The sequence below is a fragment of the Thalia democratica genome, chromosome 6 (assembly GCF_965202585.1).
Source record: "Thalia democratica chromosome 6, ktThaDemo2.hap1.1, whole genome shotgun sequence".
NCBI classification, from domain to species: Eukaryota; Metazoa; Chordata; class Thaliacea; order Salpida; family Salpidae; genus Thalia; species Thalia democratica.
In genome coordinates, this window is record NC_139170.1 from 13,097,798 (window position 1) to 13,122,449 (window position 24,652).

The window sequence follows — 24,652 nt, forward strand, 5'->3', positions numbered from 1 at the left end:
TAACTTTTGAGCAGTTTAATAATAAAAAAAGTTAAAAAGTTTTTATTCTTTGAAGTTGAAGCAATCTTGTTCTTCATAGTGACCATCTGCAAAATAAAGTTTATCAAATTTCTTATTAAAAAAGACGAGATATTTTTAAATTAGGTACTTGATATCTAACTTTGTTAGGTCGGTATGAAAAAAACCTTAAAATGTATTTATATCTTATATAAAGAATACTTACCTAACAAGTACGGAAGGTACATGAGTGAACTGATGGTGGACAGAAGTTCCATTTGCACATGAGTCTGAACGATGGACAGGTGAACTTGGCGTTACATTTGAAGCAGCAGCAGTAGTGCATGATCAATCTTGGCTCGTAGTAGTGGTGGAAGTAATCGAACTTTTCAATAATCTTCTTCACTTTAGTGTCAACGCATTCGTGGTAGTGAGTTCTCAGGTTGAGTACGAGTTGGTTTGGGTTTTCACCGAAAACGCTGGAGAAGAACTTGTCAAAAGCAACCAAGTGGCAATGGGCACGCTGTAAAGAAGCAATATAGATAATTGACCTTAGTTTACTACTACATATGGTTTGTATTTCACATTTTAGGTTGAAGGTTTGTTGTAAAAGCCAGTAATAAAAAAATTACTTTAGAGTTCTAAAGTCTCGGTGTTAGTTGCTTAAGCTAACAATTAAAACAGAACTTGAACAAATTAAGAGTCCCTTGATATTGGGTTTTACATCAAACAATGTTTTGATTTTATAGGCTTGCATGCATATACGTAAACACCTTTCAAATTGATTTTTATTGAACATTAAATTCAAACTAACGTGGGTCAAAGTCTTGATGATGGCAGCACGTTGATGGACGCGTTTGTTGTAGAGTCCCTTGATGTAAGCGTCGATCTTTGACTGTCTGCCGGAAATGCACTGGTGGAAGTTGGCTTTCACTTTGTGGATCATCTGGTCAGCATGAGTTTTCCATTGCAAGATGCGAACGTGGACTCTTTCGTGGACGCACTCGATTTGGTGGAGCATCGACTCTTGGTGATGGTGGATCCATTCCTTAGCTTGAACCCTCAACAAATTGTGGAAGTTTTCAATTTCAGCTTGGGTTGGTGGGCATCTGAAATTAATAATATTTTTCTTAAAGTTAAAAAAAACTGTAATTTATTTTAAATATTACAAAACATTAAAAAAGTATATTAAAAGTAGCTTTCTAGTTATAAGTTGTTGTGTATTTAAAGTTAGGCCTTTCAAAAAATCTGCCAAAAAATACTAATTATAAACTAACATAAGTATATAATATCTAAGCTTTAAATTTTTATGTCAAAATGTAAATTCACTTTTTATATTGTTTAGTATTTGATCAAAGTCGTCTCTTAACATTTAATAAAAGAAAATATTTTTATTAGTAATAGGACTGTTTTAATTTTTAATTTGTTAAGTATCAAATAAAGCTAAAAAGTAAACATACCCGTTGTATCCCTTTGGCATCTTGCAAACAATAAGTTCTTCAAGACCAGTGATAGCAAAATGACACCATTCTTCAACTTGTTTCTTCCATGATCTGTATTTGTATGCGAGCTCTTGAGTGTATACGTTGCATTTTCTGTGAATTTCTTCTTCGTATTTCTTAGAATGGAACTCGCCACCGGATTCTTGTTCCTCTGTAAACACATTTTCGCTTTAAAATTGTCATTTTTACATATTTGAAGAGTTAACATTAATGATAACGTTTAAAAATAAAAGCCTTATTATTTTGGTAAGAAAATATATTTCCTTTTTTTCTTTTCAAAAAACAAGCAGTACAATTTAACTTACTCTTTGAACAAGTTTTGAGAGTTTTGTAAGCACATCCGTTCCATTCAGCTGAGAAAGCTCCAACACTACTGAGGTTAAACTTGCATTTTGGTGCAACTGGAAGATCACCACTAAAAAGGAAAAGTAATTATGACGTATTGAAAAGCAAAAAAAATACTTATTTTATTAAATTCATTTACCATTTTGATTGTTTTCTTACAATGCTGTAGCAACCGTTCCTGAAGTAACAGACATAAGTACATCTGTAATCTTTTTCAACCATTTGTGCTGCTTGCATCACTTTAGTGTAGAAACCTTGGACCAAAGTCTGATCGTATCTGACCATTTCTTCTTCCCATTGCTTAATTGCATCTTCAAATTCGGAAGGCATATCTTTGCCTTCTATAAATTTTTACACTGCTTAGTAAAACACATAAATTTTATTTTGATACACCTACTTATAGCTGTTTGTTAGTCGGAAAAGCTACGTATAATATTCTAGTTTAGATTAATAGTTTTTCTTGATGTAGATTTAATTAGCTAAAACTTTTAAAATTTTATAAACATATAAAATTCACTAACTGTAGATAGTAGCAAAGATGTGTCTGACGTAAGTAACTTTTCTAGAACGAAGTTTATCAAGTTTTTCATGGTAAACGTGGACATAATGTTGGGCACGTTCACCCATTTTACCGTGAATGCCACCGATTTGGTGTTGACGCTTTTGGAGACATCCTTTTAACCTAATTTAGTTGATTCATGTTTGATTTTATGTTTTCTACAATTGTTCATGTTGTTTTTTAATTTTTTTTGTGGTTTTTGTGTTTTTGAGTGCCTAGCTTAAAATGTAGTAGTTGGGTATTTGTATATCATCTTATGTGATGACTAAAGTTTTTACTTAAACTCTTTTTATGAATATTCTGTTTTTGTACCTAAAACTAATCTGCTTCTTTGCAAGCGAATCACATATTAAAAATGGCAAACCTTATTTTTTGTAAGAAGTTATGCTTAATATAGTTTTACTTACTGATCAACAAGATGACAATGGTATTGCTCAATCTTTTGCATAATTTGTTGAACATTTCCGTTGTAGCGAGCAATACCCTGTTGTTTGTAACCTTCAAGCTCGTCGGAGTATTGTTTCAATCTACCTTCAAGTTCGGAGTATGCGCAGTTGGTAGCATGTTGGTAGTAATCTCTGAAGGTGCACACGTATTGGTGGTTCAAGTCCATGAGCATCTTGATCCATTGTTCTTGTCCTTGCATCAACTCACCGTAGATCTGTTGTCTGACATGGGCGAGCCTCTGTTCGATCTCACTGATTCTTCCAGCAGCGTTTTCCTCTGTGCAAAAAAAAAAAGTTACTTTTTTTGCTAAAGTGACTGTTTTTACTATTAAATTTGCTTGAAAAACAAGCATAAAATGAAAACACATACAATTTTTACTTAAGCGTTCAAGATGTAAGTATTCAAGATTAAAATTTTCAAACGAAAATAGTTACAATTAGTATACTGTTTCATCAGTTAAATAATCTTTTTGCGCGTCTTTTTTAAAGACTGTAATAATTTTTATGTTTTAGTTTTAGTAAACACTTACCTGCTTCACAGCCTTTTGGTACGAAACATTTTGGGAATTCGCAAAGGATGCCTCTGTAGAAGTGACCCTGACACCAAGCTTGGTTGAAGTTGACTTTGTAGCTGTAGTAGCTTTGATGTGGCACAACACAGAAGTTCTGATTGCACCAGTAATCGTAATCTGGGATGTTAAATACTGCACCTTGGGATGCCTGAAAAGTATAAAATTATTTTAAGACTATGTTATTTAAGATTATTATTAGTAGCATAAAACTTGTATATTTATTTGTTATTTTTTTAATGAGCCAATTATATAAATCACTAAACATAAGGAAACAATTTAAATATTATAAAATTAATTAAATAGAAGAACAATCTAGATAGAATTATCAATCTAAACACTTATTAACAGGCAACATATAAAATGTTATGTATAAAATTTAGTTTTAAGGTCTATGAGTCAATTATTAAATCATTAGCTATAAAAAGAATTTAAACTGAATACCAAAAATGTTACAACTCAAAATAAGCTTAAATTTTTACCAGGATATATAAAAATCGATCAACTTCTAAAATAATTTTGGATGTTAAGGGTCGTATTTGACCATTGTAAATAATTATGTTTTTACAAATTAGCAAAACTGTATATGGTAAATTTTAAACTTACAACAATGCATGCTAAGAAGACAGCGACTATCTTCATAGTTTTGGTTGTCTGTATTATAATAATCAAACAAGCAATAGATGTCAAATGTCAGTTCGTCTGTACTTTTATACTCCATTATACAAACAAAACAACACTTAGTGTAAAGTGTTGAGTAGTACTCGAAAATACTTGAAATGCATAAGTTTACTTTTAGTTTTTAGCCAATTACGTATTAAAAATTCTTTACATTAAGTTTGGTTTGTTAAATGAAAACAAGAATAACTGTAATTGTATAAAAAAGTATACGTTTTTTGAATTTATAGAACATAAAGTATGAATATTTATACTTTTTATTTTTAAAACTTATAATATTATTAGTAATAGACTGTTAGCTTAAGGTGGACAGGTAAGTTGAAATATTAAAGCACAATTTTGATTACTTTTATCAAAACTTTCGATCCTTTAAAATATCATGAATTTTAGAATTCAAAGTATATCAGAAAATTAAGCTTTCCATAGCATAAATATTTGCCCGATTGGTTTTTAGATATATATCAAAAAGAATAAAATTTAAAAGTTGAAATTTTTGACCTGTTTCAGTTGCTTCAGTGATCAATATTAAGTGTTATATTTTATATTTAAGAACGTTTATAATATATATTCTCAAACATCTACTTAAAATATATATTTTTTAAATTTAATTAGATTATACACAAATTATTTAAAAATGCTTTTAACTTCAATGTAATCACAGCGTTATAAAATGATTAAGTATCAAAATGAAAACGTAATATCAAATATTAAGTATCTATAAATACAATTACACTTAAAATACTTTAAGTATAAACTACATGATAAAAAATTTATATATTAAGAATTAAAAAAAGTTTATTTCTTATAAGTTTACTAGCGAAATCTCAAAACCATGATCATTATTATTTAAGTCATATTTAAAAAAGTAATTAATTTATTTAAATCGGAAATTTAAACCTGTTCTTACTGTGACTTTTGTATTTTTTATTAGTTTGATAGAACTTTAGAGAAAAAAATAGAAATATTTTACTTTAACCCACCTTCAATTTTCAACTAAATAAAACAAATAAACATTTTTTTAATACAACACAAAATTTATAGAGTTAATATAAAACTTCCATTACGACTTACTATTTTTATATAACTAACAAAACTTCACTAGAGCATTTGTTAATTAAATCACTTTAAAAACAAAATACATTACCTTATGATGTAAAAGTTCATTTTATTTTAACTTTATTAAGTATTAATGCTTCTCATAACTTAAGCGTTCAAAAAACACGTCTAGTCTAATTATTTAATTTTGTTTTAAATATATAATTTTTTATCGCTTTTCAAATAAATTTTTGCTTCCATTGTTAAACAATTTAAGTAATAAGTAAATACTGCAACCAGCACACGTTTCCGTTTTAGTGTTTTACTAAAATCCATCTACTATACTCAAAACTTAGATTGAAATGCACAAAGTATACTATTTGGTCAAAAGTTTTTATTGTCAGTAAAAACGAATCGGATGTGTTTCCGGTTCCGTGGTTTGTTGTCAAAGCTATTCGAAAATGATTGCGCAATAAACTTTCTACGAGTTGATTAGATATTTTCTTACTAAAAAAAAATAAATTAATGACACTTAATTGAACTTTTGTAGATTATAAACTGTTGTAACAAAAATTTAATCTTGTATATAGTTTTCAGAAAATTTATTAAACTCAATTCAAAATTCACTTTATAATCAAGTGATATAGAAAATACTATAAGATATAGGTTTGGCTACTAATGAAACATATCTAACAATTATAAAAATTTCTTTTGCAAAGTTGTTGTTTATTGTTCTTTTTTTGGTAATAAATAATTTTTAAAAATTATTTTATTTAGTAGAGACATTGATCAGGTAACGTACCTTGAACCAAAGCAAAAGTGCGTACCTTATATTTATAAAAACATTCGTGAATTTTTCACATTGAAAATTAGCTAACATTTTATTTTTTTCAAATGAAATTACGGTTTTTTTTCTAGTTTGATTTAGAGTTACTACATTCCACCAAAAATTAATTGCGCTTTATTTAAGTTGGTCAAGTTAATATCATGTTTTTTTTTACTTTTTCTTTATTCTTTTTACATGATGTCTTAAAATTTTATTTATTGAAAAAAAAATTGATAAACACTTGTTTTCAAGACTTAGCGTACATATTTTACGCAAGTGCAACCATTGTAAAATGCGTACTTTATCGATGTCCCTACTTAAATCTTCATTTTGCCTTTTTCCAGATAAAGTACTTATAATTAAATACAAAGGCATCATAAAGCTAGGATAATGTAAGTTCTGATTTATATTAGAAGGTATATTAACAACTGTATAAGTTTTATTAGTAGTTTTTGTAGTTAAAAACAACAAAAATTACAATTACTTTTTTTTAAATTTAAATTTTTTAGTGTTTAAGTTTAGGTAGTAGTTTTTAGTGAATATGTATAAGTTTTTAAAATTAAACGTTTACTTATATTTAAAATAATACAGTTCAAAAATCTAATTAAATTTTTGAAAAAGTTTAGCTTCAAACTTATGATATTTTTTGGACAACTTGGTCAAGTTTTTATATAAGAAAAAGTTTTAAAGCTTTAAAATAACATTGGTATCCAATAAATTTCAACCTAACATGATTAGTAAGCGAACTTTTTGAAGTAATTTGACTATCTTGGGGACTTAAAAAGGTAACTTTAATTTTAGCTATATAGTTTTAGGGTTAGATTAAAAAGTGTACTGAAAATAACAAACACAATAAAAAAACGATTGGTTAAAGATTAAAAATATTATATTAAAAGACTTTTCAATTTAAGCAGCTAACATAAGTTTTTCATCTAAATAATACAAAGTTCATAACACATATACTTTTAATAGTAATTTATTTTATTCTATATGTTTTAAAGGCACACGAATCTTGTTTTGTTCTGTTTAAGTTTCTCTTTTTAATTATGAGTGAGAAAACTTACTAATGATTCGTTACAGAATCGATTACTAAACTATAAGCTTGTAGTAGATAAAACTATTAATTGAAGATTTTTTTATTTTTCTATTCATAAGTTTATATATTATAGGTGTTGGAATTAGCGAAATGTAAGTTTGTCGTTTGTTTTGAAAAATTCACGAATGTTTTTATAAATATAAGGTACGCACTTTTGCTTTGGTTAAAGGTACGTTACCTGGTCAATGTCCCTACTAAATAAAATGAATTTAAAAAATACTTATTACCAAAAAAAGAACAATAAACAACAACTTTGCAAAAGAAATTTTTATAATTGTTAGATATGTTTTATTTAGTAGCACATACCTATATGTTATAGTATTTTCTATATCACTTGATTATAAAGTGAATTATGAATTGAGTTTGATATATTTTTCTGAAAACTACATACAAGATTAAAATTTTGTAACAACAGTTTATAATCTACAAAAGTTTATTTATTTTAAGACGTTTTTTTTCTATATCTGTATGACTCATCAATACGATTATCGTTCACACTGAATTTGATTTTTTTAAATAACATTAAGTAAGTCACTTTCACAGCTTTTAATTTAAATGAGAGCTTTTATATATCAGGAGAGCTTAACTTAGAGAACCATAGCTATAAATGCGAAGACGAAGACTTGCATGATTTTCTAAGGTTTTTAAGTTGAAAATTTAAGACTTTGACGAAAACAAGCAACCAGTGCTTACAGTTGTTGTGTTATCAGTAAAAGGCTCTCAAATTCTTTATAATGATAACTTTAGCGGTTTGGTTTTTTTAATAATTGAAGCACTTTTCTTAGTAAATAGGAGCAACTTACATCGAGTACCTAAAACTAATTAATGTTTTCCACAGTAAGTACAGTACTTCCTCGCTTATCCGGCTATGTTCGTCAAACTTTTTTTGTAAATAAGGTAGAGTTAACCTTTGGCCGGATAAAAACAAAATAAAATTTTTAATCAAACTACGTCGTTGATATTATGCAATGTATATATCCATTGTCCCGGACAAGACCTTAAAAAGTAAAAAGTATCCAAAAGGTGAGCGCCTAGATAACCGAAAGGTTTTTGTGCACCAGGTCCTAGGAACAAACATTTTGAGCGTCTTTTTTTGTCGTTCGATAAACCATTAAAATAAAACGTACACAAAAGTATCTGTTTATTGAATTTATTTTCACTTTCTTCAACAAACCAAAGAACTAAAACAGACAACATATAAGCATAAATAACTTTTGAATAAACTTAATGAAAACAAATTGCATTGTAAACAGCTAAACTAATATCGGAACTTTTTCTGAAGAAATAAAGAACGGAAGTTTGTTTGACACAACAATCTTGTTTCTTAGCATAAAACTCAAGGAATCGGAAAAATTGTGAAACACTTTCTAAAGTTGAAACACTTTTTTAAATATACATAATTTTTTGAGTTGTAGCCCTTTAAAAAAATTAGTAAGAATTTGAATTGTCGTACAACCGAAATCTTGTATATAAAACCTCTCTATGTCTTTAGACTTAGTAAATTTATAGAAGATTTATTTGCCACTTCTTGTTTAATCACATTCTCTTGTTTAAACACGTATTTTTGCTGTTGACTTAATTTGCATAGATTCGCGAGAGGTTACTGTGTATTATCAAATAAAAAATTGACTTATGAAGTATATAAACAAAAATAAGAAAACCAATAATACTAGTTTCAATTTTTAAGAAACTCTATAAGGTACTTGTTTTCGATTTAAGATTAAATGTAAGCATTTAAGATTACGAAAAAATCTACATTTAGACATAATTGCGTAGACTACATTTTTTACAATACTGTTTTTTTAAAAGTAATCCTTGAATGAGAAAACTAAGAAATATTCAATCTATAAATTCATGCTATCCGACAAAATGTACATGAATGCTTTGATAAAAACTGTACATAAATAAAAGATCACTTAAAAGTACAAACTTAAAAATTGTAAACACAAAAAAAAATTATGAATAAATTTATAACAGTTTTTAATTGCAATGTTTACAGAGCAAAAAAAAAGTAGAAAAATTGAAAGCATACTTTAAAATTTGTAGTAGACTTTTCATTCTGAAGATTCGATGATCTTATTAGAATATGAAATTTTATAATCCAAGTTGGCTTTTAAGCAAAATAATGATTAAACGCTAAAAAAGTTAAAAATGACCTGCTGTATGAAAAAACCTTTCGGTTATCGAGTCGCACAACACGGAATCAGTTTAATGCTTTGTCCACGTCCAGAAGACTTATTTTAGCTCATTAGACTGACTATTATATTAGTATGTTCATGTTTTCATCTAAAAATTAGCTTAGACTTTAAATTTATTATCTAAACTAGATTGCCAATTTTAAATATTTAAAATCATGATAACAATTGATAATGTTAATAGTTTTTAAATAAAAGTTACTTTTGAATATTTTTTTTCTAATTTTGTAGGTATTATTTTTTTTTCAAATTAATGTTTCAAAGTTTGTCTAAAAACATTTCTAAATATCAATAAGTATGAAATAATTTATTTTTTGAAACAATTTTCGAACACTACTCGAACACTCGACACTAAGTGTTGTTTTTTTATGGAAAGTGTTCATGTACAAACTTGTATTTTTATGAAACTATTGTTTGTATAGTACAGTATAAAAGTACAGACGAACTGACATTTGACATCTATTGTTTGTTTGATTATAATAATACAGACAATCAAAAGTATGAAGATAGTCGCTGTCTTCTTAGCATGCATTGTTGTAAGTTTAAAATTTACCACAAACAGTTTTGCTAATTTGCAAAGAATGATTATTTATAAAGGTCAAATACGATTCTTAACGCCCAACATTTATTTCAAAAGTTTATTAATTTTTATATATCCTAGTACAAATTTAATCTTATTTAAAGTTGTAACATTTTAGGTATTCAGTTTAAATTGAGTTTCATAGCTAGTGATTAATTGACTTATAGACCTTAAGAATAAATATTATATACATCATTTAATATGTTGCCTGTTAATAAGTGTTAAGAATGATAATTTTATTTTCATTTTTCTTCTACTTATTTATTATTAAATACTTAAATTGTTACCTCATACATATTGATTTATATGATTGGCTCATTAGCAAAAAACAAAATTTAAATATAAAAATTTTATGCTACTAAGATAATCTCAAATAATATAGTCTTAAATTAATTTTATACTTTTCAGGCATCCCAAGGTGCAGTATTTAACATCCCAGATTACGATTACTGGTGCAATCAGAACTTCTGTGTTGTGCCACATCAAAGCTACTACAGTTACAAAGTCAACTTCAACCAAGCTTGGTGTCAGGGTCACTTCTACAGAGGCATCCTTTGCGAATTCCCAAAATGTTTCGAACCAAAAGGCTGTGAAGCTGGTTAGAATTTACGTGATTAAATACATCAAAACTTTCTCAGTCTTTAAAACCACATTGAAAGCTTTTAATTAATAAAGTAATATAGTTTTTTTATATACTTTTATTTTTAAATTTGTTCCAGTTAATAGGATATCTTGAACGTTTAAGTGAAAAAAGCCCATTATTTTGATTCAATTCTTGTTTTTCAAGCGCATTAAATGACAAAACGACATCATTAACAAATAAATAACTTAAGCTGTTTTTTTATAACAGAGGAAAACGCTCCCGGAAGAATTAGTGAGATCGAACAGAGGCTCGCTCATGTCAGACAACAGATCTACGGTGAGTTGATGCAAGGACAAGAACAATGGATCAAGATGCTCATGGACTTGAACCACCAATACGTGTGCACCTTCAGAGATTACTACCAACATGCTACCAACTGCGCATACACCGAACTTGAAGGTAGATTGAAACAATACTCCGACGAGCTTGAAGGTTACAAACAACAGGGTATTGCTCGCTACAACGGAAATGTTCAACAAATTATGCAAAAGATTGAGCAATACCATTGTCATCTAGTTGATCAGTTAGTAATGTGCTATTATAGGTTTTAAGCTTAAGTATATTTTAAAAAAGTATTATAGTTTAGAGCGTATAAAGCGTTTACAAAACAGCAACTAATTTTTTTATAAACCAGCAAACAATAATTCTATCTGTTTAAGTACAAGTAATTGAGCTATAATGTTGTTATGTTACAAAACTAATAATAAGTTGTAAGTTCCAGGTAAACATAGTTTTTGCATTTCAAAATAAATTATCGACATTGTTAAGTCTAGCTAAAACAAAATAACCAGGTTAAAAGGATGTCTCCAAAAGCGTCAACACCAAATCGGTGGAATTCACGGTAAAATGGGTGAACGTGCGTAACATTACGTCAACGCTTACCATGAAAAACTCGACAAACTTCGTACAAGAAAAACTACTTACGTCAGACACATCTTTGCTACTATTTACAGTAAGTAGAATTGGTCATTTAACAAAAAAATAGAAATTCATGAAATTCTTGAGACTCTAGGTATATATTTAAGCATACAACAAGTCATTAGATGGAGTTTTGACATACAAAATTTTCTTAACAGTACGTATACAGATTAATATAAAAGAACGTTTTAATTAAGCTTTGAAATAAATTATAGAAGGCAAAGATATGCCTTCCGAATTTGAAGATGCAGTTAAGCAATGGGAAGAAGAAATGGTCAGATACGACCAGACTTTGGTCCAAGGTTTCTACACTAAAGTGATGCAAGCAGCACAAATGGTTGAAAAAGATTACAGATGTACTTATGTCTGTTACTTCAGGAACGGTTGCTACAGCATCGTAAGAAAACAATCAAAATGGTAAGATCAATTTAATAAAATTAACATTTATTTTGCTTTAAAATACGTCATATTTACTTTTTATTTTTAGCGGTGATCTTCCAGTTGCACCAAAATGCAAGTTTAACCTCAGTTTTGTTGGAGCTTTCTCTGCTGAATGGAACGGATGTGCTTACAAATCTCTTAAAACTTGTTCAAAGAGTAAATTTAGTTGTAAGGCTTAATTTTTTAATAAAATTTTAAAAATTAGAAAAATATTTCTAACCTAATTAAACTAACCTAAAAACTTTTTTCGGTTGTGACTGACTGATGAGTCCTAATAAGGACGAAACCGGTCTCAGTCTACCGAAACTTGTGGTCTGATGATCGAATTGGCATGATCAACCCTTTTGTTAAATTTGAGCTTGTCTCACGGCAAACGAAAGTCCGGACTTGTTCTGCAGACTTTCGCCGATTTTGTTGATTACTTATAAATAGGAATTTAGAAGCTCCTTTGGAACTTTTTATTTTATTTTTTTGTAATAGAAAAAAAGGGAATATTAACTTGTTTTAGAGATCTAAAAGATATGTTACTAATTTCAGATGCCCACCAACCCAAGCTGAAATCGAAAACTTCCACAATTTGTTGAGAGCTCAAGCCAAGGAATGGATCGACCTCCATCAACATAAAATGCTCCACCAAATCGAGTGCGTCCACGAAAGAGTCCACGTTCGCATCTTGCAATGGAAAACTCATGCTGACCAGATGATCCACAAAGTGAAAGCTAACTTCCACCAGTGCATGTCCGGCAGACAGTCAAAGATCGACGCTTACATCAAGGGACTCTACAACAAACGCGTCCATCAACGTGCTGCCATCATCAAGACTTTGACCCATGTTAGTTGGAGTTTAATGTTCAATAAAATCAATTTGAAAGGTGTTTTATAAAATTAATTTTAGTGTGTTTTTTGTATTAGCATGCAAGACTCTAAAACCAAAGCATAATATAATGCAAAATTGAATATAAAGTAGATCCTAAGTTGTTCAAATAAACTTTTAAGAATTAACTTGAATAATTTATAACAAGGCTACAGAAGTCTAAAATTGATTTTTATTACTTTCCTTTAGAATTAAAAAAATATCTAGTTAATCGAAAATGTTAAGTATAAATTTCATCTTATTGTTGACTAAAAACTACATTCAAAATCTAAAGCGTGCCCATTGCCACTTGGTTTCTTTCGACAAGTTCTTCTCCAGCGTTTTTGGTGAAAATCCAAACCAACTCGTTCTCAACCTGAGAACTCACTACCACGAATGCGTTGACACTAAAGTGAAGAAGATTATTGAAAAGTTCGATTACTTCCACCACTACTACGAGCCAAGATTGATCAAGCACTACTGCTGCTGCTTCAAATGTAACGCCAAGTTCACCTGTCCATCGTTCAGACTCATGTGCAAATGGAACTTCTGTCCACCATCAGTTCACTCGTGTACCTTCCGTACTTGTTAGGTAAATATTTGTGTATTTTATATTTAAAGACTTTACCAAACGATATAACAAAGTTAGGTATAAATTTCATAAGATTAAAAAATGACTTATATTTTCTTAAATGAAGTTATAACAATTTTTATCTTGCAGGTGGTTACAGAGAGGAAATGGATCGCTTTAACTTCAAAAAAAATGAAAAAAAATAAATTGGTGTTTACTAATAAACTTCTTAAAAAAATTGTGCTTCTTTTTTTATGTAACAGTCTACATTAAATCAATCTATGCATTGAAAAGTCAGATAAAGTATGTGATTTACCCATTTACAATAAATAAACAGCACATTGTAGTTCTTAAATCTTAGAAGAACTTGTAGTTTAATTTAAGTCAATAAAAAAAGCAACACAGATTACATATCAATAAGAAAAGTTTATCAAACAATAGTGGTAGGATTCGGCAGTATTTTAGAGTGAACTAGGCAAATGTAATAAAAAATTATCTATTCAACCGGATATTTTTAGAGTTATAACAGGCCAATATACGTTTTGAAACTTTAAAAAAATAACTTAAATTACTAGATAAAATTTGTTGTAATCAATCAAAAAGCGAAACTTTTTACTCTATATTAAATTAATATAAAACTTTTAAATCCTTTTCATAAAATCATTAAATTTTCTTGAATTTTTTCAACTAAAAAATACGTAGCAGACTTCATGTTGCTTGCAGACCGTACTTGTTGAAACGAATTGCTTGATTCACAAATTAATCGAGCGTGACATTTGCCCAAAACTATTATTACTTGAGTAAATAAAAACACCACTTAAATAAAACTTTGAAATACAATATACTAAAGTTATGATGTAACAAAATGTATATTTTGTTGTTTTTAAATGACCGCCAGGGGGCGTTAGACGATTGTTTATCAGGTCAACACACAATAAAACTTTAGCATTGTTTGTTATTTTGCTCAGTTAAGCCATAAGACCGTGCGGGAGGCACACTAATTGATTATATGAACTTTTTTATTATTTTCATTTTATAAGATCTTGATGTTTGTTTGCATTATTATATTATATTGTGCTTAATTTAGCCATCGTTGTGCATGAAGCACGACATATATTAAGACTCTGTATTATTAGTAGTATTTTTAGTAAGACCTATTTTGTGTTTAAGATTGTGTCACTCAGACACTTTAAGAACATCATTAAGACATTTCTATTTGTAGAACTTTGTGTTTATTTGTTGTGTTTTTATTCGCAGTTTTATTCAACTGATTTATTAGCTGCATTATCACTTCTAATTCTACTTCCTTATTTTCACATTAACATCACGTTTTCAATAAACTCACTTCATTAAAGAAATTATATATATTAAGTTTATTACATACTTATTAATTACTAAGTTGAACCTAATGAGTAAGGTAAATTCAGTAAAAACCTCAAGAGCTAAACGCGTTAAGAGTTTAGCACAAAAAAGGGGACTTCCCCTAATTAACGGTAGTTCCTACCAGTGGCGTCGCGTGGTATTTTTTTTAGGTGGTGCATAATTTAGAAAAAAATTCCCCTACTTTAAAACTATTTTTTATCTTAAATAAAGACTTTTTTCTACAACAATTACATTAAATTGCTAATGTAACCTGGGAAATTTTGTTTAGTAATAAAACATTTATTTTTTCAAAAAAAAATTATGTAAGAAAATAACTTTAAAAAAAAAGGTAAATACTTTGAAATTTTAAGTAATTATAAGAATATAAGAAAAAAAATTATTTTAAGTAATTTACAAGACTCAAAAAATGTTAGCTTACTTATGAGTATTAATTTTTAAGAAGGCTTTAAAATTTAAACTAACAGTAGAAAAAAAATTGGACAAAACAAACTTTTATTATATTGAAAAACACAGCAACTTTAATAGTTTTTCTTTTGCCTCAACTTAATTTAAAAAATATTTGATTAAACATCATACTAAGAATGGTTATTTTACTAATATTTAACTTAACAAAAAAAAAGAAATGTCTTATTAGACTTGGCAAGAACATTAAAAAGTCTACAAACAAACAAAAAAATGTTATGTACAAACTGCAAGTTTATTTTAAGTAAAATTTATTAAAACTCAGTAGAAAATAATTGCTTATTTACTGATGAAAAATGAAAAAAATAAACGAGTATCAATTTATAACTAATTAAAATTTTTATGTTTGAAAAAAAAAAAAACAGCTTGACTACTAAGTTAAAAACACAGAAGTAAAATAAGCAAGCTCATAAATATCAAATTTTACGAAGTCTCTAACTTACAATTTAGATTAAACAGATTAATATTATAATAAGAAAATACAGCAACTGCATTAATATTTTTTTTAGCCTCAACTTTAGTTCAAAAATATTGGATTAATTAAATATCAAACTATTAATAATTGTTTTACTAATATTTAATAATAAAAAAGTCTAATTATACTTCGCAAGTAAATTAAAAAGTCTACAAACAAATAAAATGTTTTGTAGAAAATGAAATTTTTTTTAAGAACAACTTACATTACTCAGTAAAGAAATTTAAAATTCATTTATGATAAAAAAAAAGTTTAAATAAGTAAAAAAAGTAAAACAAGCAAACTAAATAATATTAAGTTTTACAAAGGCTCTAAAGTTAAAACTAAAAGTAGCTTACAATTTAGATATAAGAAACTTATATTATAAAAAAAAACACAGCAACTATAATAATATTTCATTTTAGCTTCAACTTTACTTAAAAAATATTGGATTAAATACCAAACTAAAAATAATATTTTTACTTATTTTTAACTAAACAAAAAAAAGGAATGCATAATGAAGCTTGGCAAGTAAATTAAAAAGTCTACAAACAAAGAAAAATATATGTACAAATTACAACTTTTTAAAGAAAAACTAAACTTGCTTAGTACAGAAAATAGTTACTACTGAACGTCTACCTAAAAAATTAAATCTTAAGTCTAACTTTGCAAACATAAATACTTAGACTCTTACTTTTCACCTTTGTAACTAAAATTCATTCTTCTCTCCTTTTGGCTGATAAATTTCTCCATCACCTCTTCTTTGAAACTAGTACAGTTTTTAAGTAAGTCCCTACCAATCGAAATTACACTCAAAGAATTTAATCTTGACTGACCCATGGTGTTTCTCAAAAATGTTTTTATCCTTTTAAAAGATGAAAATGTTCTTTCAGCGTCTACACTATTCATGGGAATAGTTATCAAAGTTCTAAGAAACTTTGTAGTTTCGTTAAATATTTTAGTCAGGTTATGTTCTTCAAGATATAACAGTATTTTCACTAAATCATCCTGATGCATGTGAATAAAATGTTTTCAGTTCTCTTTCTAACTGTTTACATTCAACTACAGAATAACACTTCTTCACTGTTTCTATAAGTTCCAAAGGAAAACAGGATTTATAAACAGTAACATATTTTGCCAACAATAACTGTAAAATTCTTAAACTGTTCTAACTATACAGAGTAAACTAATAAATAATTTCAATATTAAAAAAAAATTAAATAAAAGCAAGGTTGCCACTCTTTGAGTCAAAAGAAACTGTCCTAAGTGACCTTAAAATGCCCTGAGTCACCATGTGTTTTTGAGAAAAAATCAAAATACTTTGAGTTTCCCTGAGATTTTTTAGAACTTAAAATGTTTAAAATGTTTAAAATGTTAAATTAAGTTTCACTGAGTACCCTGAGTGTGTGGCAATCCTGAATATAGCTAAAAAAAGACTAAAATAATTTTAAAAACAGAGTTTCATTTTATCAATAACTTTAAGGACATGAAGATATTTTTTTTTAATATATTTTTACTATCAAGTTTGAAAACAGCTGAACTTTTGCTACACCTGAAGATAAGCTTTGCTTTTAAAGGCATTGGGAGGATGAAACACTTTCTTCACAATTTGATCTTATTTTATGAAGTTTTACTAAGCTACAAGATGCTTTTTACAGATTTTAAAAATTCAAAATACTTTTTTAGATATAGCCGATCAAAGTCGAAGGCACGAAAAGGTTCCTTACAGGAGGCACAAACTAAAACAGCGTTTAAAAAAAAAGTGTTTTACCCCCCCTTTTATGCCCTTAACATATACTTTAGAATTATTTTACTGAACTTATTTTATACAGTTTTAATTTAACTGCAAGGCATTTTTTATCAATATAAAAAATCATATTAATTTTTGAGATATGGGAATTCACAGTCAGAGATACAAAAGAGTCCTTATTAATATAATATAAACTCAAACAACAAATAAATCAAATCACTAAAAACATATCTTTTTTTATAAGTTAGCCTCAAAATCTTTAGATGTTTCTTTTATAAAATAAAACAATTTGCTAAAATAGATACTTAAAACACTAAGAAAAAAAAGTTATAACAAAAGTAATATTTTTTTGTATATATAAAAATATATATTGATAGTTAAAAATTTAACACTTCTCTTCAACAAAAGTATAAAATTTCATAAAGTTTAGGATGAAAAAGTTTGATAAAAATTGCTTTAAAAATGATGAAAATATAGGTTTTCAGTAAAATTGCATTTTTTTGCTCTTTTAGTTTGCTCCTTGTATAATAAATCAATGTAATCTCTGGCCTGACCGGTTGTATCTAAAAGTTTAATTGGAAGTTTCAAGTTTATTAAAGAATAACTATTAGCTTTCTGAAAAACTTAGAATAAGAAGAACATGTAAAAAAGTGCCTATACATCCCCCCCCCTTACCCCTCAATATTTTGCACAATTTTTTTAAACAAACTTTGAGATTTTTATTAACTTTATTTCTAAACTTAACGTTTTTTTGTTGGAGGTTTAAAATTCAATAGTTTTTTAAGGGTATCTTTTATGTATTTAAATTTAATTTGTTTTTCATTTTGATCACAGTATTTTTCTCAGGAGCTCAACTTTTTAAAGTTTAGTTGGTGAGGCTGTTGAACTTTTCAAGAAATTTAAAGATAATTAATAAATATGTAACCATTATAACAGTAAAAATTGGTTAGTTAGTTTTCATGTGGCCATAGGGGTAAAACACTTATATTTTAACTTTAAATAAACTTGTTATTTTCAGAGTAAAAAACTAAAAATGCTTTAGTCAGCCTGAATATTTTCTAATTTGGTCAGTTTTAATTTATCTTGGGTCATCTTGAGTTTTTTTAACATTTCTAAGTTATCCTGATTATGAGGCAAGGCAACCATGTTTCAACAATTTTATGTAAAATTTTTGCTTTGTTTATGAAAAAATTAAACCAAAAGTCATATAAAGTAGACTAAAATGTTAAACTACTCTAAGTAATCAAAGTTTCTTGGGGGGTCAGACCAATATTTTAAGTTAAGGGTATTTACTTTATTTAAATATGTGACTCTTTCAATAATAATAATTTTTATTTAATATAAATCTAAATTATTTTTCTGTAAGAGTAAACTAGAAGTTTATAATAAACTGCTTAAGGTTTTTTCAGAACTCAAATTTTACATTAAAATATTATTTAATTAAATAATTTATTAACTTTATGATTACAATAATCAGTTATAGTTAAGTTTATGTATGCAGATTAAAATAAAAAATCGAATTTCTTAGACTTAGGTGATTTAAGTTTCTTATATATGTTTTTCAAAATATTTATTTTATGACAAGTTTAAATTTAAAAAATCATGTGAGTACATAAACTCGGGAGCGGGTCAGAATGACACAGCGACAAAATGACACGGTCGTCAAATAGACACGGTGCGTCACTTTGGCACAGCGACAAAATGACACGGTGCGTCACCTTGGCACAGTGCGTCAGTTTGGCACGGAGGGTCACTTTGGCACGGCGACAAAATGACACGGTGCGTCACTTTGGCACAGAGGGTCACTTTGGCACGGCGACAAGATGACACGGTGCGTCACTTTGGCACAGCGACAAAATGACACGGTGCGTCACCTCGGCACGGTGCGTCACTTTGGCACAGAGGGTCACTTTGGCACGGCGACAAAATGACACGGTGCGTCACTTTGGCACAGAGGGTTACTTTGGCACGGCGACAAAATGACACGGTGCGTCACTTTGGCACAGAGGGTCACTTTGGCACAGCGACAAAACGACACGGTGCGTCACTTTGGCACGGAGGGTCACTTTGGCACAGCGACAAAACGACACGGTGCGTCACTTTGGCACGGAGGGTCACTTTGGCACAGCGACAAAATGACACGGTGCGTCACTTTGGCACAGAGGGTCACTTTGGCACAGCGACAAAATGACACGGTGGTTAATAAGGGAGGGAACGATTTGTTGTTAAACTTCAACCTTTATTGGTATGGACAACGATCTTATTTTTCTAGGAAACTTTTCGGTTTCCTGTCTTCTAACCGGTTTTGTAGAATCAGCAACAATCACATTGATTAACTTTAAAAACAAAGACCGCAGGAATTTTTGATCGTGACTTCATAAAATAAAGTGAAACACGTAATGTTTATACCTTCTATTCTCATCGTCGTACTTATAAAAAACATGCTCGTTTTTAAGCAATAGCAAGGTGTTAGGTGTGCTTAAAAGCTGTGCTTAATAAACAACAACTAGTTGTTTATACCACACAACGTTCACAAAGATGCAAAAGCAGCAATTTTTTTAACAAAATACGACTGCCAAAATTAACGAAAATTTATTTTTGATTACTTTTGAATGGAAAATCTTAAACACAGTTTAGTACTAGAACTTGAAACGAGTAATAAAAATTAGAAAATGACTTGCCATTTTACGACTAAAAAGATAAAAACTCATATAAACATATTATTTAAACTTCAGCAACATTCTGATTTAAAAAATACAATCTTCATTTTAGATCAATTATTCAGTACATCAAAACAATAAACTAGTAGATGTAAATGCAGAGGAAAATTTGTTTTATAAACTAAAACTCAGACTTTATCGAAAGCAACTTTTCTGCTGTTGTAATTCTAAATTCTAATGCGTTTCTTATTTTACGTTTTTATGCTTAAAAAATTAATACTTGCGCTACTTTGGCGACTTAATAGGTTGCAAAATTAAAAATAGAAAATTAAATATTATTTTCATAACAGAGTTAAGACAAAACCGAGATTTTTAAAACTTTGTAATAAAACTCAAGAATAGAAAGTAGAAGAAATGTTTTACACGCAAATTAAAATCTGCTTTTACTGTATCATTATGAAATTTATTTACTGATTTTGTATTATATAAATACAATTAAATCCTTATATGCAATAAAATACTATAATATCTGTCATACTCTAAGTTTATTTTTTTATATTTTAGACTAAAAAGTTTTGTAAAAATAAAAAAGACTTAAAGTATTAATAGAATAGAAAACTTTAATAGAATGGCTGCAGCTTTAATTAGAAGGCTGCAGCAGCAATGTTGTATGTATAACCTCTTCTAGTGATTTTTTTTTAAAGTGATAAATATATAAATGCGCATGAATGGTTGCATCAGACTCTTAATTTTCTTTCAACTGTTCATAATACTATTTTTAACTTTTTCATAAATATAGGCTCCAGGTCCGTTTATTTTAATTATTTGCTTTCAGACAAGTTTATTACATATTTTCAATACAGAATTTTAAGTAAACATCCTAACTTATTAACTTTTGTTAATTATAAATATATATACATATTTAATATAAATGGCTAGTTACTACAAAAGCAGCTTAACTCTGTATTTTTAAAAACTACAGTTAAAACACGCATGACTTATTCTTACTACAAAATAACTCTGTATTAATTTAAATCTTAGTTATTTTTTTAAACAATTCCTGAAATAATTAATTAAACTTAACAACAAAAAATACTAAATTTTATTCATTACATAAATATGAAAAGTCGTGAAACGTAAAAAACAAACTTAAGAAATTTATGTTTTTATACTATGACTTTAATTTTAAAGCAATGTAACATATATAGTTTCAAATGTATCAAGCTACTATAGTTTGGAAAAAGTATAATAAATCTTTTATTTAACTAATTACTATCAAAATTTTACAATTAAAAGTTATATTACTGAAGAAGTTTAGTTTTGCATATACGTTTGTTAATCCATGCTATCGTGACGCACCGTGTCATTTAGTCGCTGTGTCAAAGTGACGTATCGTGTCATTTTGACGCTGTGCCAAAGTGACGCACCGTGTCATTTTGTCGCTGTGCCAAAGTGACCCTCAGTGCCTAAGTGACGCACCATATCATTTTGTCGCTGTGCCAAAGTGACCCTCCGTGCCAAAGTGACGCACCGTGTCGCTTTGTCGCTGTGCCAAAGTGACCCTCCGTGCCAAAGTGACGCACCGTGTCGCTTTGTCGCTGTGCCAAAGTGACCCTATGTGCAAAATTGACGCACCATGTCATTTTGTCGCTGTGCCAAAGTGACGCACCATGTCATTTAGTCGCCGTGCCAAAGTGACCCTCCGTGCCAAAGTGACACACTGTGCCAAGGTGACGCACCGTGTCATTTTGTCGCTGTGCCAAAGTGACGCACCGTGCCAGAGTGACGCACCGTGTCATTTTGTCGCTGTGCCAAAGTGACGCACCGTGTCATTTTGTCGCCGTGCCAAAGTGACCCTCCGTGTCGAAGTGACGCACCGTGCCAAAGTGACGCACCGTGTCATTTTGTCGCTGTGTCATTCTGACACCCACCCCATAAACTCAAGTTTAATCCTTTGCAGTAGCTTAGCTTTGTTTTTATTTTATTTTTACAATAGCTTGTAGAGTATATGATACTTAAGCATGTCCTGTTTTAGGGAATTTTCAACTTAGCTTACTTACCGCAGGATATTGATTTTGCGGTAATTCTTGAAGAAATTTTGCTTTTTTGAGTTCATTTGCGGCAGTCAGCTAAGAGTTTGCGGCAGTGAAGTGGGCAAAATGGTCGTTTTCTAAATTGGAGTTTTAAAAGAGATTTCGTTTTAAAAAATAACGAAAGTATTATAGATACTTAATTTTTTCCTTACCAAATTTCCAGGTGGTGCAGTTGCGGCAGTGCAACACCCCACGCGACGCCCCTGGTTCCTACCTCAGGCCCTGGAGGACTACAATAAAAAGATTAAACCTTTATATTAGGCAGGAATCAGCAAAGTGCGGCCTGGGAAAAAAAAAACAGAGTTATATGGCCTTCGACGTGCTTTAAAGCTTTCAAACAATATTTAAGTTGTATGAAAACTATTTTAAGACTTCTTTGATAAAAATTTTTAAATTATCTTTAAAAATTAAATGTGATTAAACAACAAGGTTCACAAACTAGCATCTAAGTTTTATTTTTTTTTATTAGTAAATCATTTTTAAACACGACGGCCTATAGGCCATACCTGACATAGTTGCAAAAGTCTAAAACTTATACTTAACAAAAAATTAATTACTAAAGCCTTTTTAAAGTGTTTCAACATTTTTTAGCTTATTACTTTCAACGCAAAATACTTATTAATAACAAAACATTACCAGATTAAGTTGTCAAGTGATATTTAGCTAACTGATTATTTTTCAAAATTGGTTTTTAATAAAAAGAAATGGTTTAAAAACAAAAAAAAAGTCATTTTGATAATCAAGCTAGATTTAGCGTACATAATAGGATAAAAATAAAACAAACCTTCATTTTTTAAACATTTTTTTGGACAAGAAATGTTGGAAACTATTTTTTATAACTGTCATCATTACAGTCAAAATTGTATAGGCAAAGTACAGATGGCGTGAAAAAATCATTTAAAAAATTTTTGCCCATGCAAGACTTCATATGGTGAAACTGGCTCGCCGACTAAAAATAATATCAGCCCCTAACAAAACGCAATATAACTAAGAACTAATTTATAAAATACTTGTAAGCTAGTTAGCTTTATTTTAAGAAATTTAAAGTTACTTAATTTATTTACTCTGAAAACACAATTTTATCTAGTGTACCTTAATTTAATTTTTAATTGCTGCCAATTTCGCTTTAAAGTATTTTTTTGGAAGCTCTAGAAAAAAAGAACTGGTTTTCTTTTGTTTGTATAAAATTGTATACTCTGTTTTTTTCAAGAAGAGTTAAAATAAAATTTAATATAGATTGTAGCCTTTAAAATATATTCAAGTGTTTTTTACTGACAATTTTGACAGCGTGTATAGAGTTTTTATCGTTTAAAGTAGTTCTGAAAACTATAAAGCCCGAGGTGTGTATATGTTTTGATTTAAAGTTAAACTGTTCTGCAACGCATATTTTTAATTGAGATAGAGATCGGCAAACTGCGGCCCGCGGGCCAAATACATATTTTTACCCATAACCAGCTGTTATATTCTTTTATTAGCTTTTTTGTTAATTTGATGATAATATATAAAATTTTAAGTCATTAAAAAAAAAATTCTGCAATTAAAAACTATGCAAAGCTGTTTTCAATTGCTTGTCATTGAAATTTTCTTTCCTAAGTTGTTCATCCAGTATATTTTATTAACCACGACTGAAAAAACATGTTGCACTTATAACTATAAAATACTATACTATACTAACTTTGCTTAACTAAAAAAATTATTATTTGACAGATAAAAAGTCTGGTAACAAAAAAATATACGATAAGTATTTTTACGGTAAGTGTAGTAACTTGATTTTAACATAAACTAAGTAGTTAAATATGGTTTTATTTTTATAGAAGTTGTTGTTTAGTAAGTTTAATATTTAAAAAGAAAAACTTTAAAAAACTGAACAGAAGGCTAAAAATCAAAAAGTATATTGCTACTTCAGATCTATTGACAGTAATTATCACAGTTATTACTTATCAATAAAGTAACAAACAAAAAATGTTTGATTAAATTTAAAAATCATTTTAGCATTTAAAAGAACGGGATTAAAAGTAAAATTTAACTCATTTAGAAAAAAAAATACAGGTTCTATATATTTCTATCACTTAAAGTCTTAGTAGAAAATTTTAATAACACTTAAAAAAAAATTCTGTAGAGATTATAGATAAATAACAAGTTATATCAATGTGTAGCGAAAACTATGCTAACTTAAAAAAGGTTACAGTTAAGAAGTAGACTATTTCACAGGTGCGTTTTTAAGACTATATGTATGAAAAAAAATATTGTTAATTAATTTAGAATAAAGGGAAAACTTTATTGTTTTTGATAGGATTGGCTATAAATTCAAAGTTGCAGTTTAAGGTAAAATTGTATACTATCTGAAGCACAATACTGCTTAAATTTTATTAGTGATAACAATTTTAACACTTTTAATAAACATACCTTGCAAGAAGGTATACCCTTTTTCTTACAACCTAACAACAAATTTTAATAAAATACGTTTTAAAATCTTTGAAAACTTAAGTCTAATTTTGTGCTTACGAATGATGATAAGAAAAAGAATTGTTTGGTTTTTGTTGAGCTAGAGAACGTTTTCAAAATGTTTAAAAGTATGTTTATTCTTTGAAAAATA

At 28.5% G+C, this 24,652-nt stretch overlaps 4 protein-coding genes across 4 annotated transcripts; 3 read left to right on the plus strand and 1 right to left on the minus strand.

The window, feature by feature from the left end:
• Positions 1–4,181, minus strand: LOC145839559 (uncharacterized). The gene is made up of 10 exons (XM_082947163.1): positions 4,025–4,181; positions 3,380–3,569; positions 2,811–3,126; positions 2,366–2,526; positions 1,984–2,185; positions 1,805–1,914; positions 1,458–1,650; positions 812–1,106; positions 224–520; positions 1–86 (listed from the first exon to the last, which is right to left on the minus strand). Exons 1-9 carry the CDS (start codon positions 4,058–4,060, stop codon positions 224–226), a joined length of 1,800 nt encoding a protein of 599 aa, XP_082803289.1. The 5' UTR covers positions 4,061–4,181; the 3' UTR covers positions 1–86.
• A 5,539-nt stretch (positions 4,182–9,720) lies between these two features.
• Positions 9,721–11,022, plus strand: LOC145838741 (uncharacterized). The gene is made up of 3 exons (XM_082946364.1): positions 9,721–9,784; positions 10,237–10,426; positions 10,679–11,022. The coding sequence occupies exons 1-3, from the start codon at positions 9,749–9,751 to the stop codon at positions 11,020–11,022; spliced, it is 570 nt and encodes a 189-aa protein (XP_082802490.1). The 5' UTR covers positions 9,721–9,748.
• Positions 11,023–11,281: 259 nt separating this feature from the next.
• On the plus strand, positions 11,282–12,494 carry LOC145838121 (uncharacterized). Its single transcript, XM_082945667.1, has 4 exons — positions 11,282–11,423; positions 11,605–11,806; positions 11,877–11,986; positions 12,368–12,494. Exons 2-4 carry the CDS (start codon positions 11,616–11,618, stop codon positions 12,412–12,414), a joined length of 348 nt encoding a protein of 115 aa, XP_082801793.1. The 5' UTR covers positions 11,282–11,423; positions 11,605–11,615; the 3' UTR covers positions 12,415–12,494.
• On the plus strand, positions 12,368–13,541 carry LOC145838120 (uncharacterized). Its single transcript, XM_082945666.1, has 3 exons — positions 12,368–12,662; positions 12,979–13,275; positions 13,405–13,541. The coding sequence occupies exons 1-2, from the start codon at positions 12,456–12,458 to the stop codon at positions 13,273–13,275; spliced, it is 504 nt and encodes a 167-aa protein (XP_082801792.1). The 5' UTR covers positions 12,368–12,455; the 3' UTR covers positions 13,405–13,541.
• The last annotated feature ends 11,111 nt before the right edge of the window (positions 13,542–24,652 follow it).

Bases quoted from the DNA above. Each gene is read 5' to 3' on its own strand.
- LOC145839559 (XM_082947163.1), bottom strand. From the start codon at position 4,060: ATGAAGATAGTCGCTGTCTTCTTAGCATGCATTGTT. The intron at 3,127-3,379 runs GTAAGTGTTTAC...TTTTTTGCACAG, and splicing joins ACCAAAAGGCTGTGAAGCAG to AGGAAAACGCTGCTGGAAGA. The intron at 1,107-1,457 runs GTATGTTTACTT...TATTAATTTCAG, and splicing joins ATGCCAAAGGGATACAACGG to ATGCCCACCAACCCAAGCTG.
- LOC145838741 (XM_082946364.1), top strand. From the start codon at position 9,749: ATGAAGATAGTCGCTGTCTTCTTAGCATGCATTGTT. The intron at 9,785-10,236 runs GTAAGTTTAAAA...TATACTTTTCAG, and splicing joins TCTTCTTAGCATGCATTGTT to GCATCCCAAGGTGCAGTATT. The intron at 10,427-10,678 runs GTTAGAATTTAC...TTTTTATAACAG, and splicing joins ACCAAAAGGCTGTGAAGCTG to AGGAAAACGCTCCCGGAAGA.
- LOC145838121 (XM_082945667.1), top strand. From the start codon at position 11,616: ATGCCTTCCGAATTTGAAGATGCAGTTAAGCAATGGGAAGAAGAAATG. The intron at 11,807-11,876 runs GTAAGATCAATT...TTTTATTTTTAG, and splicing joins GTAAGAAAACAATCAAAATG to CGGTGATCTTCCAGTTGCAC. The intron at 11,987-12,367 runs GTAAATTTAGTT...TACTAATTTCAG, and splicing joins TCTTAAAACTTGTTCAAAGA to ATGCCCACCAACCCAAGCTG.
- LOC145838120 (XM_082945666.1), top strand. From the start codon at position 12,456: ATGCTCCACCAAATCGAGTGCGTCCACGAAAGAGTCCACGTTCGCATC. The intron at 12,663-12,978 runs GTTAGTTGGAGT...CAAAATCTAAAG, and splicing joins TCATCAAGACTTTGACCCAT to CGTGCCCATTGCCACTTGGT.